The sequence below is a fragment of the Macrosteles quadrilineatus genome, unplaced genomic scaffold (genome assembly GCF_028750875.1).
Source record: "Macrosteles quadrilineatus isolate MER2022 unplaced genomic scaffold, UCM_ALF_1.0 Scaffold_5__1_contigs__length_97177068, whole genome shotgun sequence".
Classification (NCBI taxonomy): domain Eukaryota; kingdom Metazoa; phylum Arthropoda; class Insecta; order Hemiptera; family Cicadellidae; genus Macrosteles; species Macrosteles quadrilineatus.
The window spans coordinates 67,882,521-67,900,314 of record NW_026542598.1 but is presented as its reverse complement, the minus strand read 5'-3'; the positions used below and the strand labels follow the sequence as shown (position 1 = coordinate 67,900,314).

The 17,794-nt window shown below is 35.7% G+C and overlaps 2 protein-coding genes across 2 annotated transcripts in view; one reads left to right on the top strand and one right to left on the bottom strand.

Annotated features, from left to right (window-relative positions):
- The window catches only part of LOC128994161 (trypsin-like), a 94,037-nt gene extending 82,082 nt beyond the window's left edge, over positions 1 to 11,955 (bottom strand). Inside the window, exon 1 of the mRNA XM_054418492.1 lies at positions 11,876 to 11,955. The gene's annotated coding sequence lies outside the window, so the exon portion shown is untranslated. The remainder of the gene's footprint in view (positions 1 to 11,875) is intronic.
- LOC128995673 (galectin-8-like) lies at positions 45 to 1,239 on the top strand. Its single transcript, XM_054420691.1, has 2 exons — positions 45 to 95; positions 865 to 1,239. Exons 1-2 carry the CDS (start codon positions 45 to 47, stop codon positions 1,237 to 1,239), a joined length of 426 nt encoding a protein of 141 aa, XP_054276666.1.
- Positions 11,956 to 17,794: the final 5,839 nt, after the last annotated feature.

The following is a 17,794-nucleotide window of genomic DNA, read 5'->3' as shown; positions in this document are numbered from 1 at the left end:
TTCCTTGGAAGAATTTATCAAGTTGCAACAGTTATTGACAAAACATGACCTATGCTGTGGAAAGAACCAAGCCTACATCCACTTCAGATATTGAGGTAGTGGAATTACTAATCTAATCTCATACAGCACAGGATTATCTTGAGGAGCAGCTGGATTAACTCCTCAAAAAACCTCGCTGATCTGACATGGGCTGATTTACTCCATAATATTTATCCCCCCATTGCTCTATTAAATTTTTATTTTATTTTTTTATACATCCCAAGTAGCTAGCATTTTAAAATTAAAATCTCTTCTATGTACACCTAATCCAACATGAAAAACAAAGTCAGAACTAGAAAGAAGTTCTTGTTCATAGTGGTTCCACAAGACCAGAAATTATCAAGAAAGAGTTCAAAATTTAAGTAATTATTGACAGTTTGCAGTCTTTTCTTCAATTGAAAGTGTGATACAAACTTCACAGAACATTCACTTAACATGGACAGATGCAAAGAGTGGATAACCCCAGTAGAGGACACTTTAAACGTTGCCAAACAAACAATGGCCATAGTTATTCAACCCCAAGAGGCTCAAAGTTACCACATGTCTCTTAAGCCTGGTGTCTGGTTAAAAAGAAGAATTGTAAAAGTTACTTATCCCGGCGAAGGAATTGGTCATCTTGAGCCTTTTGATTCAAACAAAAACACGTTGCTTTGACTCCACGGCAAACTAAGTCTTCTGGAAATAAAACAACACCTGAGGAAGGAGGGCAGTCAGACGTTGGACATCGTATGTTGGACATCGTCGACTTCGTGTTAGCCAGGCGTCAGTAGACAACTGTGGAATACAAGCTGACGTCTGAACTTCATGCCCAGTCTTCTATTATAGTTGAAGTTGGTGGGGGATGAACCTGATTGGTTTCGAGTGCTGTTCTTGGTTGGAGCTAAAGAACTTTCTCCTAACTATGGATTCATATTCAGTGCATGGTTTAATGGGAATCTCATTAGTAACAAAAGCAACAGCTACATAGGTCTAAACACCGAGGTAAAAGACCAAACTTTAATGGAAGAGGTAGCAGTTGATGAAAAGTTTTCGTTCCGCCGAGGTCATCCGTTCTACCTCGAATTCTACATCACCGAAGCCAAGTTTATGGTGGCTGTGGATGGTCACCACTACGCCTCCTACAAACACAGAGTACCTTTGAAGTCTATCAACAAAGTCAAGATCGTCGGAGATATAACTCTTACCAACGTCCACTTCTAGGACAACCCCAAGTACCCTTCCCCTCAGCCGCAGGGATTATGGATATGTGAAGATGATTATAATAAGGAACAACATGGTGAAATAATTGTTAGAAATAATAATGTATCAGGATAGGGCAACTTCATTTCATCAGAGGACAGAAAAACAGAAGCCATAGATGTGTTGGCGTGAGACAAACAACGAACCCAGGTAGAGAAATTTGGCCAACACAAGGGGGTTTTGGTGGGGAGAAATGTTAACAGGAAATAGACCTTAGTCCAGTGCTGATGTGAGGCATTACTAAATATATCATTACTAAATAAATCCTCTTTTTACTTATCTACATTATTTTATTTTGAACTTGTTTTTGGTGATTTTTCTTAATATACATTGTACACCATGTACTTTTGTTGCCTAGATTTTTAGTTGTATGCATACATCATAATGGGATTTATTTTTGTACCGTATTTTTTCTTGCATTTCAAGGGTGTTATCTTGAAAACCTTATAAACTCTGTAGATGTAGTCACAAACTGATGCATTTAAAAGGCAATTTAAAATGGGTAGACATATACTGGCATTTTTTAAAAGGGAAAGATACCATTATACTTCCAATACAAAATTCCACAATCCAGAATATCCATGCTCGATTTTAAGCCAAAAACATACTAGAAGTTATTTTTAATTGTGGAATAAAAACCCTGACCATCATCTGAGTTTATTCATCTAGAAATTTTCACATTGAGGAGTTAGTTAAATAGTTATCCAAGCAAGTCCTGTAGTATGATCTGTACTATAATCATTTCATAGTATGTTCGATTTTCTTATCTATCTATCTATCTGTCTATATATTTAATACGCGACATGAAACTTTGTGAACAATAAGGCTTTTTTGTTTTAAGATTTAACCCCATATATTATATACCAAAATGTTCGTCTAGGTGTGTAGATGTGCAAACTAACTTTAGATTTTCGAAATATATCATTTTAAGGGCGTAGGGTGCCCTCAAAGTTCCTTCCATAAGGATAACATTGTGATTGATTTGAATGTTATTATATTCTGAAACATATGTCAATACATTAGTTTAAACAAAATTAAATCCCAGCTGTTTTGTTTGGTTTTCAAATGTATACAGTTTGCATGTTTTTAAAGATAATTAGATACCTGGCAAAGAAATGTTACCTGTTATCTCAATGTTATCTATATAGAGAAAGGTTTTACATAATATTTTCGTTTAAACATGTCAAGGACCCAACGAAAAGAATATTGCTGGTCGGACACGGTGAGTCAATATACGGCAAGCAATGCAAAACGTAAGGAGCCCAGATGAGGAGCTGGAACAACAGTTAGTGGCAACGTGTACTTACTTGGCGAGATGGCATTAAAATGTCAGAAATGTGCTGTGCTATATTTTAAAGAAGAACAAAGAGAATGAGGTGAAGGATTTTCATCCTGCTGCCATAAAGCAAAAGTGAATCTACCACCATACTGAGAAATCTATTATATCCAGAGCCTACTTAAATGGAGCAAATAATTTCAGCAGAAACTACAAAGAGAACATTAGATCGTACAACTCTGCGCTCGCAATGGTCAGCACTCGAGGTAAATTTGGAGAACATGACGGTGGAGGGCCTTTCATGTATAAGGTGCACGACACAATTTATCACTCAATTGGCACCTTTCAACCGTCAGAAGGGGAGCATCCCACATATGCCCAAATTTATATCTACGACGTCGAAACCGCTGTTAAAGGATGAATGCTAAACAAATCTAATGGTTCTTGCAGCACTAGACTCATGCACATTTTGACTCACATTTGGTTGATATTTAATCCATACGCGCAAGTTTTCAGCATTATGAGCTCCGTCCTGCAAAATACTCCTACTGAACAGCAAAAAGAACTTAGAATGCATAATATAGCCAACGATCAAGCTCAAGACCAACGTCGATACAACGACGCAACGTCTAACGACGTTGCTATAATATCATAATTTATTATTTGTGCGAATTCGCACGGGTTCACCTAGTATACTATATTATTAAATCAACTACAACAACACACAAACAATTTATTAGAATTTTGTAACAACATACGGGGAGGGATAGTTTATCTATTTCTCTCCAATTTTCAGCTATGACATATTAAGTATTTTGGTCCTTTGGGCTGGGTATGAATAAACATCCCAAAGTTTTGGCTAAAATTACATTTAGAATGAAATGAAGAATATCCATGACCAAGAAATAAAATTACTTATTGAATAGGTCTATTAACTCACAAGCAGAGTACTTTAAGGATGATTGAAGATAGGTCATTATTTGGTTTACGATGGTGCAGTAACGCTTTCAAAGGGAGATCTCTTCTATCAGGTCAAAATTAAAATATCGACTAATCATTGTTTTAAAATGACACAAAACTAATTATTGTTGTTCACGATAGAATAAGAAGATAGGAATCTTCAGCTGGGTAAAACATTTAATGTAGGTATCAAGGAAATAAAAATAATCCAGAACTACTTGAGTACTTGGGAGAAGCTGTCGCAATTTCTACACTTTGGCTACGCTCGATTTCGATCAGCTTGACTAAATTTTAGCACAGAAAACATACAGTAGTATGTTTTCTGTGATTTTAGTGACAAATTCAGGGTTGAACGTTGTGCTCGGCTGAGGTGTGCGGCGACTGGACCGCGGACGGGCAGTGCGCGCCGCAGCGGACCAGAATAGACCCGCTCGGGTTACCTCCGCCTTTTATAGCGACTGCCAGGTGGGTGGACTCCCGCGCCGAACTGTACACAATGTCCACCGAACGTCCAAAACGCAGGAATCAACATTTGGAGGGAATTTTTAATAGGGCTTTCTTTAATGGATGATATAGTGCTGAATCGCTAATTTGTCTTTTTAGATAATTTTAATTAGATGTAGCACCTAGAGAAGTAGTAACATGTCATTTACTAAATAGAAACTCAAAGAAACAGAAGCTCAAAGCTTTTAGCCAGAATGAAATAAAACTATGCTATGCATAAACACTAGATTGGCTTTAAACCTTCTAGATGCAGAGGTGAAATAAGCGGTAGCACCAATAGAGGTATGTTGGAACGAATTAAAACTAGTTATATCTCGTTTAGAGGTAGTGCAGTTAGAGTTATAGCCTTGATACTAAAACACAAAGCTGTAAATATGATCATTGGTACTATGGTACTGCAATGTGGGCAATTCAGGAGTAAATTCAAGAGAATTGAAGAGCTTAAGTCCCAGAATGTAGGTGTTGGTGGTTGTGCCGCACTGAAGGTTGACAGTCAGTATATTTTTTACTTAGTAACAAAAGAGTTAAGTTACAAGAAGCCAACTTACCAAACTCTCCAAAACTCACTCGACAGTCTAAAGGCAAAATGCATCGAATATAAGATCTGCAAGTTAGCTATGCCTCGTATCGGTTGTGGGCTGGATGGACTTCATTGGGGAAGAGTTAAGGAGATGGTAACCAAAACGTTTAATAACCTAGACATAAGGATCGGCATTTATGAATTCAATGAGGAAGGTTTGCCTGAGTGGGAGATGGGTAAACCTAACTTCCAGACCTCAAAGTTACCGACAGTTCCATCTACAATAACCAAGAGTCAAACCCAGGTGAATCATCAGAAGACTCGAGTTAACAAACATTCGAAGGATGATCCCATCGAGAGACAACCTAGACAGGCCAAAGAGGCGGATCTACCAACTGATGTGATCGGAACTCGGGATGTTGCTTCTCCGACGTCCAGTGCACCTGGTCAAGACACACAACCTACAACTCCTGACATCTCACTCCACAATGACCTCAACACAACAAATGAAAAAGAAGCTGAAATACCCAAGAGTTTGATTTCTGTAGAAAGTGAAGAAATTATAGTTGATAACAGTTTTACTGATGTAAATACTAGGCAGACTAACATGAAATATTTTTTAAGGAACAGAAAGGTCATGCAAAAGAAAGCATAAGACTACAATCTAAGACCAATTCCTCTTATGTGGGCACTGCTGACACACAAGCACTTAAATTACTAAACATTTTACATTGCAATATTCAAGGGATAACCCAGGGCAATAAAACCGATGAAATAAATCTTTACATAGATTCTTTTAGAACAAAACCTGATATTGTTTGTTTCTCTGAACACTGGGTTCCATCTACATGCCAAATTCCACTTTTTCAATTCGATGGGTATCAATTAGCCGGTTCATATTGCAGAGAGAAACAAAAAAGAGGTGGGGTTTGTGTATTGGTGAATAATAATTACAGTATTAAATTAAGAGCGGATCTTGGAAACTTTACGGTTGACTCTTATTTTGAGTGTTGTGGTGCTCAGATCACGCACCCTCTTGATTTAATTGTGCTTTGTGTCTACAGACCTACCGTGTATACCAAAATTGCATATGATATTTTTTTTCTAGCTTGCGTTCACTTTTACAATATTCTATTCTTAAGAATCCTAAATCCTTTTTTATACTTACAGGAGATTTTAACATTGATATTTTGAAAAATAGTTCTCAATCTGAAGAGTTTCTTTCAATATTAAATTCATTCAATCTTTTTACAACTATAAAGGTACCCACTCGGGTTTCAAATGTTTCTAGTACATGTATTGATAATATTATAACAAATTTTAAACCTAATTTATGTTTGCCTTCTGTGGTACAAAATGGTTTATCTGATCACTTAACTCAATATCTTCAAGTGAATTGTGAATATTTTACCAAGAAACATACAGAAACTGTGGTTAATAAAAAAACAATATACGTAAGACATTTTTCTAAGGTTAATATCTCCAATTTTGTCAATTCTTTAAAATCAGAGGATTGGTCTTACTTCTTTCAGAAATTAAATGTAACATCTGATGCAAATACTATTTATAAGTGTTTTTTACATATTTTTAAACTACATTTTAATGCGTCTTTTCCATTAGTTAAGGCTAAAAATAGTCTTAACCGGAATAAAGATAAAGGTTGGCTTACAAGTGGGATAAAAAGATCTAGTAAACATAAACGGGAACTTTTTGAGCTCAGCAAACGATCCACAAATCTGCATTTTAAAAACTATGTTAAAAAGTACAGCAAAGTGCTCAGTTAATGTATAAGAACTGCTAAAATATTACATAATAAAAATAAAATTAAACAATCGTTCAACAAGACTAAAACTGCTTGGCAAATTGTAAAAACAGAAACGAATACTTCCGCCAGTAAAATAGACAAATTTCCATTTTTATCCGAATCCGTAAACATAAAAAATCAGTTAAATTATGTTAACAAATCCTTTACAGAAACTTGCAAACTTCTAAATGTTAATTCTGATCCTGAAAGCTCAATAAATTTTTTACAACAAGGGGTCCGACCTAATTCCATGTTAATATCTTTCAAAACTACAGATCCTCAAGAAATTCAGCAAATAATTAACGAATTAAAACCTTCCAAATCGTGTGGATGGGATGAAATATCACCCTTCATCATAAAACAATGTTCATCTTTTATTTCAATCCCACTTGCTCATTTAATCAACACTTCACTCTATACAGGTGTGTTTCCGGATGTACTAAAGCTCTCAAACGTGATACCAGTTATAAAAAAAGGCAATCCAAAAGAACTAACTAATTATAGGCCCATTTCATTACTGCCGACATTCTCAAAAATTTTTGAAAAGATAGTTTTTAATAGGCTGTATGATTACCTTGATAAATGTCAACTCTTCAACATGAATCAGTATGGGTTTAGAAGGGGTAAAAGCACTGTAGATGCCATATTTAGTTTTGTATCTGAGGTTGCGGATGCTCTTGACAGGTCGCAGAATGTATCTGGTCTCTTCTGTGACCTGTCAAGAGCGTTCGACTGTGTAAACCATAATATACTGATTCGGAAGTTGCAGTTTTATGGTATATCGGGCAGGACCAGTAAATGGTTGGTTTCATTTCTATCCAACAGAAAACAGTGTATAAATTTGCAGTCACTGGGAATTAAATCTGATTATAGATTAATCACAGATGGTGTACCTCAAGGGTCCATTCTTGGACCCTTACTCTTCCTGGTTTATGTCAATGACTTGCCCATGACCTTAAATTCTAAATTGGTTATGTTTGCTGACGATACTTCTGCTATCTTCACCCATCCAGATAAATCAATGTTTCCACAGCTTATCAAACAAGAATTCCAAAAGCTGGAAAGTTGGTTTCAAGCTAATGGACTTTTACTAAATCAATCCAAGTCTCTTTTAATGAACTTTAAAAAAAATTATTTTAATAACAATTTTTCTCACGAAAACACCACTCTATCTTGCAACCTTGCCAACTCCACCAAATTTTTAGGAATAACAGTAGATCATAAATTAACCTGGAAAACTCACATAACAGACGTCATCAAAAAGTTAAATAAAGCATATTTTGTAACTCTCATTCTTTCTAGATCAGTTGATATTTCTACTCTTATGATGGTATACTATGGCTATGTTTATCCTATTCTCAATTACGGAATTATTTTTTGGGGAAATTCCGACAAAAATAAAAAAGTTTTTAAATTGCAAAAAAGAATAATTAGAACAATTTATTCTATCAAAGCTAGGGGTTCTTGTAAAAATACATTTAAAAACAATAATATCCTTACTTTTCCCAGTCTGTATATCTACAATTTATTAATTTTTATGAAACAAAATATTTCTAAATTTTCTGTTAATTTGGACAATCATAATTATAATACCCGACACAAAAGCTGCCTTTTATACCCTAAACATAAATCCTCAACTTTAGAATCTTCTCCCCACTACTCTGGTGTTAAGTTTTACAATAACCTGCCTGATTCGATTAAATCTGTAGCTTCCCTTAAGTCGTTTAAGAAACAGTTATTTAAGTTTTTATGTAGTAAATGCTGTTATAAGGTAAAAGATTTTTTCCACTGACTCTTGTACATTAGTTTTAAGATATTTGTTTTATCACGATTATTGTATTGACGCTATTTATGTATATTGTATACTAAATGAATAAAGGATAATTTGATTTGATTTGATTTGATTTGTATTCTAAGTAGAAAATCAAAGGACTCGAAGCTGTAGGTCCGAACGTGTCGAAATGAATGTGCTAAAGTTTACCAGATTTTTTCGGTATGTTGACGATTTTTGTTTATGAGTAATGGAATTTTAAATAGTATTATTTGGCGTCATATGTCAAGACTTGCTCAATTTGTCAATTGTCAGGGCTAACTATTGTTTATAATAGGAACCAATCGTCATCAGCAACAAATGATCCAAAATCTAGAAAATGTATGTAAAAATAGAACTTGTTTTAAAACCAGAAATAAAGATGATTTGGTAGGTAATGAACAGTAAGATATGTAAACCAAAGTCCATCAGCTGTTTGTTTACACTTTCTGAAATGTTCAACATCGCACTTACAAGTAGGCTACAACAGCCAATCCAAACACTTCATGTCAAATATGGAGGCGACCAGAAACCTAAATTTGTAGATGAACATTATCATCCGCATATAGGATTTGTCATCCTTATAGATCTGAAGACATTAAGGCCTATCTCTCATTACAAGTACCATACACTAACCAAAGTTTTGGCTATGCTAGTACAAAAACGCACCCTACTTGTAGTAGGGCACGTGTTAATAATAAATAGTTATTTGTTGTGTTTCTTGAATTTAAAAACTACTAGTGTACCTGTTGCTCGAATTCGAGCAATTGCGAAGCATTACAGGCGACTCAAAGATTATGGAAATACAGTACCCACAATCTACACAACAGTTAGATATAATCAAAATCTTTTGTAAATATCTTATCTTTTTTAAAAAGCTGATCTTGTTTTTTTTTGTGTTTTCAACTAATTATTTTTATTTCTTCTACTTGGTTGTGTTCTATGACTTTTTCTATGTTTCCATTGTTTGCAAAACGGTTATTTCAATGATTGCTCAAGAAATGTAGAACAGTGTTAACTCAGTTTTATTTTTAGCCTATATCAAATTGTCCAGCATTTCTCGCTCTTTTCCATTCTAATAATTACAGCAACCCAAGTTTCGTCTACAGATGCAATATGCCAACGTTTATCACCTACGTACAATCTCCAAGAAGTGGTAAATACCCCCGCCGCAGCAAACCTGCAGACTAAGCGAATTTCCATTTCCCTGAATGGATTTACACTAAAATGTCTCCTTAAAAATATCACATTTATTCCCTATTTAAAAAGAATCAGTTTAAAACATACTTAGGTTTGCTGCAACAGGGAGGGTAAAAGTGTTTTTTATGTAAAATGTTAATAGTTGGTAAGAAATAAAAACATTTTCCAAATTTGGGCAAAATATGTTAATAAACAAGCAAACTACAACAGTAAGAATAACATGGAAATTTTAAATTTACAATTTTTTGGAATTTTCTCCGTAAATATTAGGCGCATTATAACGCTTCAATATACTAAATTATTTGTTTTTTTAAGCTCTACAAAATAGTTTAGAAAGAAATTGCAAAATTTTATGTTTTTTGGGTCAAAAATGGGAAAAACCCATTTTTACCCCATAAAAGCCCCCATAAACCCCCGTTCCCATGGTCCGATCATGCTGGTTCGCGAACTCGTTCGAATAAACGTAGGTTTACACGTTTGTACCAAATTTCATCAAAATCGGATCATTTTTGCTCGAGTTATCGCGCTAACGGACACATATATAAATATATATATATATATTACACAATTTAAATATTAACAGCTGTTTCATAAAAAAGTAGTGTAGAATTATGCATATGGTCGTAATGTAAACAAATCTGAAGAGGCAACTTTAAAGGCTTCTGGGGCAGAGCTCCAAGGGAATTTGCCTCGTTCCTCTTTTGATGGCTCATCTACAGACCAAAACCTTTCTTTAGAGACCCCTACCAAGTTTCTACGCCCAGCCGTTCTCTCAAATTAGCTGTGACAAAAACCCCGTTTTCCTCCATAAGAATAACATGGGATGGGAATTCAAAGGCCACTGGGGCAGAGCCCCAAGGGAATTCACCATGTTTCTCTTTTGATGGCTCATCTACAGACCAAGACCTTTCTTTAGACACCCCTACCGAGTTTCTACGCCCAGCCGTTCTCTCAAAATAGCTGTGACAAAGAAAAACAGTTTCAAACTAATATATAGATTTTATCCACATAAAATTGTGTGCAAACTATTGCCTGTTTTTGGGTTTATACCGGATGAGAAAAGCTAGCCCCATAAGTTTTAACACCCTCAAGCTATAACGTAAGATTAAACACGTCAAAAATGCTTCAGATCTTACAGTAAGAAGAGAAGTCTACTTGAAGTATCAATGTTAAAGAAAAAGAAAAATATTAAGTCATTAAAGAAAAAATGTCCACAAAGTTATTTAAGTTGATTCTGCGTGTACAACCATACGAGATCCTATACTCTGCTGAGTGATTTTTTCTCGTCCTATATTTATCCAAATGTGTTAAACAAATCAGCTGTTAGAAACAAGTAGGAGGGTTAGGACGAGTGAGAGGGAGTGATAGAAGTGATGAAAGACGAGGAATGTAAGGTGATTAGAAGCACGAAGGTGCGATAGAAGGCCAGAGGCTTATCTGGAACAGCATTTGGCCTCAGGCCTGACTTTGGCTTTTGGCCACCAGGCCAGATCCTCTGTCCTACATGCCAATACAAGCAGAAATTGTCTAAACATGAATGAACAGGACAAGGGTTTTACAAACTTGTTTATTCAGAACACTATTTGTAAGACGAGTCTAGTAACACAGGTCCTCTCTCATGAGGGACTACCTAACAGTTCTTTGCAATGATTCTATTGCAAATAGGCTATCATTAAATTGAACGTGGCTCAATTTCGCGAGGATACAGCGTTTGTATGCTGGAATGAGTTCTCAAAAACAGAGAATGGTCTCTTTCTCTGTGAACTCTATTATTTTTGTTTTTAGATTGGTGTACCTACAGCTTAGACGGAGTACAAACATCCAGATAGTTTAACGTATGTTGTACGTATATAACAACGTATATAATAACTCGTTTGTCTTCTATACAATCAACACGAAATTTGTCCTTTGAACTCCTCCGCAATTTCTTTACAGATTTTGACCATTCACGTCTCATTGGAAAGAGTTTGTTAAGTAGATTTGCAAACCGACCTTATATTTTATTAAGTCCCTTGGACTCTGTCCCAGTGGCTTTAAAGTTCCCATGTTATCCTTATATAGAACATATTTGTTTACATTATGACCAGTTTTAGTTATGATTTACATCCCTTGCACTGCAACCGACTTGTATTAGGTGGGGATCATTTCCACAGTGCGCTGATCTTTCTCAACTGGAGGTAGTACTGGGACTGCCACTCTGCTATAAAAAATCAACACGCTGTAAGAACTTTGCTATGTTGGTACTAGGGGAATCGACCAGATCATTAGCTATGGTTTTTTTGCAATCTTCCAATCCCCTATTCTACTGGTTCCGTCTGGAACATACCCCTACATCGACTTTACGCTTAAGGCGGCCAACTTTGCTCAATCTCATTCAGTGATACTTCCAGTTGTATCTCTAGCTCAGTGGCATAATAACATTATATAAAAGTATTTTACTTGCTAGGTGAACTGCTTCAGGCAGACTATGTACAAATTTAACTTTACAGACTACAATTTAGAGATTTAATTTTCAATGTTTACCTTGTTGAAGCCAGCTTTGATGCAAATAATGTTTCCAAGGGACGTGGAAGTAAGACGTTCCACGGCAATGCGGCTAGCCTCTAGGTTTCTCTGGCAAGATCTTATTTTGATGAAAGCAAACACCCGAAGAATGTCACCAGATTGGCCGTCGTCCAGAGCGACACCACTTCTGCCATCTTCCTCTGCTACTGGACCAATTACTGTGTCTAAACTCGCTGCATAAAATATCTACTTTTAACTACTATGAGTAAAAGTCACTCTCGTTACGCGTTTTATGTGTTGGTATTATTGCGTTTGTTTTGGGACAAAGATTACTAATGGTGTATTTGTGACTTGTGGACCCATGTTGTTGATGGTTCTCATGATTTTAACTAGCCAAAGTACACATCTTATACACAAATAATATAAGTAGTAGGTTGAAATAACCTATACCATATATCAAACATACTCCTGAATATAATAATAGATTTATCACCCTCATCAATGAGCTTAAGACCGTTTTCAGGCATTCCGGTTTATTTTGAGGGTGTTTTGTTGTTGTATATTTGATTTGGTATTTGGCTAGCTTTAAAAATGTCTTGATTATACAATATCCCAAAAAGAGACGTTTGATTTTTTACCTAACCCGCCATGTTAAACTTCCCTATCCTAAGCGTGATGTATACAACTTCCTTACTTCTCGAGTGATGTAAAGTATCAAAAAACTCACTCGGTGATGTAATGAAACCCATTTAAATAACATTGAGTGGATAGCTTAAAAAATATAACTCTATGGAGCCAACGACGTTTAACGCTAGAAATCAGCTGTGTGCTTGAATTTTATTGTTATTGTTATGTTTTGGAGAATTTTCCTAACCTAGCTTTTGTTTGTAAATGAACCTTACTGTTATAAGATGAGTGAAATGGGTAATGAAAAATATTGTTCGTAACCTCCTGTATATAGTCGGGTCAGGTAAAATCTTGTACGTTACACGTTACGCAAGAGCGTGTTTACATCACTTAGGTAAATTATGCAACTTTCACCTGCGTGATGTAAAAACGCTCTTACTACACTTGTAATGTAAATAGCTATTACCTAACCCGCCATGTTAAACTTCCTTATCCCAAGCGTGATGTATACAACTTCTTTACTTCTTGAGTGATGTAAAGTTGAAAGAAAACTCACTCAGTGAGGTAATGAAACCCATTTAAATAACATTGAGTGAATAACTTAAAAAATATACCTCTATGGAGCCAACGCTAGAAATCAGCTGTGCGCTTGAATTTTATTGTTATGTTTTGAAGAATTTTCCTAACCTAGCTTTTGTTTGTAAATGAATGTTACTGTTCAAAGATAAGTGAAGATGAGTGAAATGGATAATTAAAAATATTGTTCGTAGCCCTCTGTATATTGTTGGGTCAGGTAAAATCTTGTAAGTTACACGTTACGCAAGAGCGTGTTTACATCACTTAGGTAAATTATGCAACCCGCTTCCGCTCGTTGCACAACTATCACCTGCGTGATGTAAAAACGCTCCTACTACACTTGTAAGGTAAATAGCTATTACCTCATTTGGCCTGTATGTGCCTAAAGTTTGGAAGCTTAACACAATTGAATAAGTCGGTTTTGGATTTTTTTTTGTAAACCTTTCAGATACAACATTGTTCCAATTGGTCAACGTTTCAAAACTTCTAAAGTGCATAAATGGTCAAGCAATATAAAACTTAACTTATAATTCTCTTTGTGGGACATCCCATACCGTATAACAATATTAAAAAATCCTAGTCAAAAAAATAAAGTGCAAATTGTTAACAAGATAATATAAATTGATACTTGTTAGCTAACTTTTTCAGATAGCCTAAAGAATGGTGCAGTATGAAGTATGATGATCAGTGCCATCATATGGACACAAGTGTCTCTTCGGTCCTATCATATTTTTCTATTTCTACAAGCTTTGGAGCCTTGATACACTATTAGTTTTACGTTTTTAATTCTTTACTTTACCACACTGCCATCTTATAAATTTATTTTTCCTACAGTCACCCGACAAAGTTGGCTTCCTTGCACTGATTATAGTACAAAAAGCTACTATTGCTGCATTTACTAACTTTGTCGCATCGTTTATACTTTGTTGCACGGTTTATACTTTGGCGTACACCTGTATTCCAACTAAACAACAAAAACAGCGTTTTATTATGCACGTATCCATGTAAATTTAGAAATAGGTTGGCAACACTATAAGATACTACTAATATGATCAGCTAATTGACTATCGATACTACCAAAGATTACATATGCTACGCACCTGTTGTTCAGAATTAGTTTGGAATGGAGATATATCCCAGCAGATTAAACTTCGCTGAGTGAAATTCCACTCGACAACGAAGTAGAGGCTGAATATAGAGCGAGAGCCAAGACATTCTACACACAATAAACTAAACGAGCCGCCGCAGAAATAGACTCGAATTGAAGGTCGGACACTGCGAGCCATCGCGGGGTGAGGATCTGTCTGATGTACTAAGTAAATAATGTATTTATTCTCAAATCATAGATGTTTTCTCAAACGAAATTGAAAGACTGTTCAGCCTTAGAATTGGGACAGAAACTTCCACAATAGAATAAATTAATAAAAACAGCTACCTGATGTATTTTCATGCGGATAGGCATTGTGAGCAGCATCCGTCATTACAAACTGACCAATTGCTGATGCTGAATCAATTTCTCAAACAATTCGCCCTCCAAAACGTCTAAGTGTACTTGCAAATGGATTAAAATATCCAATCCTAACAGCCGTTAGGTGACATGAAGCTGCACCGTAATGTACTCATGGCTATGAAAACCACATTTAACATGTGAATAGGTGCAAGTGTGGGAAACTCAAGGCGAGGTAGTTAAGTGATCCGTAGGACTGAAACTCATACGTGAGATATAGTGAACCAATGTCTTTACCACATAACAAGTAGGGTTGACTAGAACCCACGACTTCAGTTAAGCAGTACTAACTTTTAGCTAACAGCTAAATTTGGATTGGCACGACCAGAACATTTTATATTCTAAATGACTTTTGCAAAACTTGTGACGGCTAGCCTGACCATACTAATGGACCGAATTACACGTGGTTGGTACCAAATAAAAGATATTTTCCTGTAGATGTGTAGCATCCTTTTATAAATTAAAATTGGTTCAAAAATAAACAAAAAAAGGAATTTTAAATTTAAAAAAAATTAACATGCGTCTTATTTGTTACCATGTTGGTGACGAAATAACAACAAAATATAAACAAAATCAAAAACAAATGGTAGAAATTCCAATCACATGTTTTATTTACAGCGTGGGGTGAAAATAAAGAAGTTTGCACAATACATACTTTTGGTCGAGTTTTCGACTACGGGGCGAGCTCTCGTATATTATTATCTAAATCGTTGTTGTTATATAAATTAACTCAGACCACATGAATGTTTAATTACGGCTACTAAATCTGTTTTACATGACATAGGCCTATGTACAGGACATTTGTCCTGTAAATATTTCCTTGTTTCAAGTGTGTCTGGTGACGGCAATGTAACTGCAGCAGATTATTTTCGCCTCGCGCAAAAGTAGTTTGGTAAATGTTCCGCTCAATTTGATTAAGTCAGCTGCTAAAAGACTAGAACCTCGGTCGCGGGTGTTTTATGACACGTGTTATTTTTAAAACGGGTGAAATCAGATGTACGGAAATATCCCCCAATCTTCTGGCCGTTGACCACAACTCTGCACAGAGGACTGAAATCTCTCCTACGCTGGAGAACGAGAATATAAACTTGATATCTCACCTGGCCAAGCTATGCTGTTGACAAAATTATATTTCACATCTCAAAATTATGATTGTGAATTTAATGCACACAGTAGTGTGGTTTCACAGACAAAGCGTTTTCACGAAGTAACCTGCAAGCATGGTTTACTGAAGGAAATATGTACTTCAAATTTGTTATAATATAAATCTGTAAACATTTGTATTTCTTTTATTTGAAAATTATTCACAATTTTAAATACATCCAAACAAAAATTAAAGAGCAATACACAAATGACCGAAGATCAAGAATGCAATATTTATCAGCTAAGGCATTTTAATGTCTTAAACAAAAGCCTTTTTCACAACATCCTGATTCAGCCCTAACAGTCCAAGGAATGAAGACTCGTTTTCAACTCTTGCTCTCTCTTTTTACTCTACTATAGATAACGTTATTTTTTTACGGTTTAGACATAGATGTTTTACGATAGGATTAATTCATCCATTGCATCCATCCCCTGCAGCAAGGTACTGTAAGATACTCTGTCTGTTCTATACCAACAAATCCTATTTCGTTTTTACATTTCTTTCAAAAACGAGTCTCTAAGGTATTTAGCTGTTGTAGAATGATGAGTTTTCCTGAAATTTTTAGCACACTTTTTGACGTGTCATCCACATATCCGTTTGAATTCAACACAGTTTAAACCAGCCTCTCAGCTTGCACATCTACGGTGCCATTTGTTAGGGGTTTAAAAGAATATGAGTTCGTAATTATTTTAATTTATCTGTTTTAAAGTACCTTGGTGTTAAGAGCGCAAAGTACGTCATTGCCGCTCGACAACTGTAGATGCTTTAGCTGAGTGTGGCCATACATTACGATAGCGGAAATGACAATTTTTCTACCGCCACAATATTATCATAAAACACAAATTAACTTATTAGTTATTTGTAAAATGTCATTTAGATTATGTTTGATTGTTTAGGTTAAGTGATTTGGTTACCGGATACGTTAGTGTTTTATTGAAACGCCAACGGCGAAATCAACTGATTTAGCGAGCGGGAATGAATAAAGCGAAAATGAGCTATTTTGTGGACTGTTTGCAAGTGTTGAAACAGGATAATTTCCATGCAGTGGTGGGAAAAAATACACTGTTACTAACAATAACCTTATTTATGCTGCAGGCCTGGCAGGACAGTGACAGCTATATCGGGAGGTGTTGGACCTCTCATCTCATGACTGGCGGTAAGAAAAGGTTAGTGACCAAGGGGAGATAGATTACTGACGCGTGCAGGTGTTTCTACAATATAGGCATAGAAAAAACATGCCATATGTTTTACCTATGGTATAGGCTCACGTTTTGTGCGGAGGATGATGGAGTTCTTTACAATTAATTGTAGAGCCTTAGAGTTGTCAAATACTTTTTTCCTACAGTCACCCGACAAAGTTGGCTTCCTTGTACTGTTTATAGTACAGAAAGCTGCTAATTGCTGCATATTTATACTTTGCCGTACGGTTTATACTTTGTCGTACGGTTTATACTTTGCCGCACATCAGGATTCCAACGAAACAACACAAAACAGCGTGGTTCTATTATGCACGTAATCCGTGTACGCTTGGAAATAGGTTGGCAACACTTAAAGATAATTATACTATGAGCAGCTGATTGACTATTATAACTACGATTTAACCTGTAATTTCGTGTTTATAGTTTCGGTATTTCTGAACTTTCTGGACTTTTCTTTTAAACGTTTTTAAAACATTCCTACGATCTTAATAATCAAGGAAATACCTTTAAAGCATTTTTTTTAGGCGCGGAAACCACTTCAAATTACAAAAACATACGGAACTATATTTTCAAAACGCGGAGCACATTTCTTGCCGAGGAAAAATAGCGGAGTGATACGAACCGTGGGTACTACTTTCTCTAGGGCACCATTTGTGTTGCCAGCTGAACCTAAAAACGTGTTGTATAGTGTTTGAAAGACTAATTATTTATATGCTTTATAGTGACTGTAGGAAAAATATAATGTGTAACACGAGTGAAAAAGGCCTTTGCTGCACTCGAGATCATTCCGCACTCGCCTGCGGCTCGTGCGTAAACATTGCTCTCGTGTGCAGCAAAGTGCCACTTTCACCACTAGTTACACAAATAACTATTTTTTATTCATC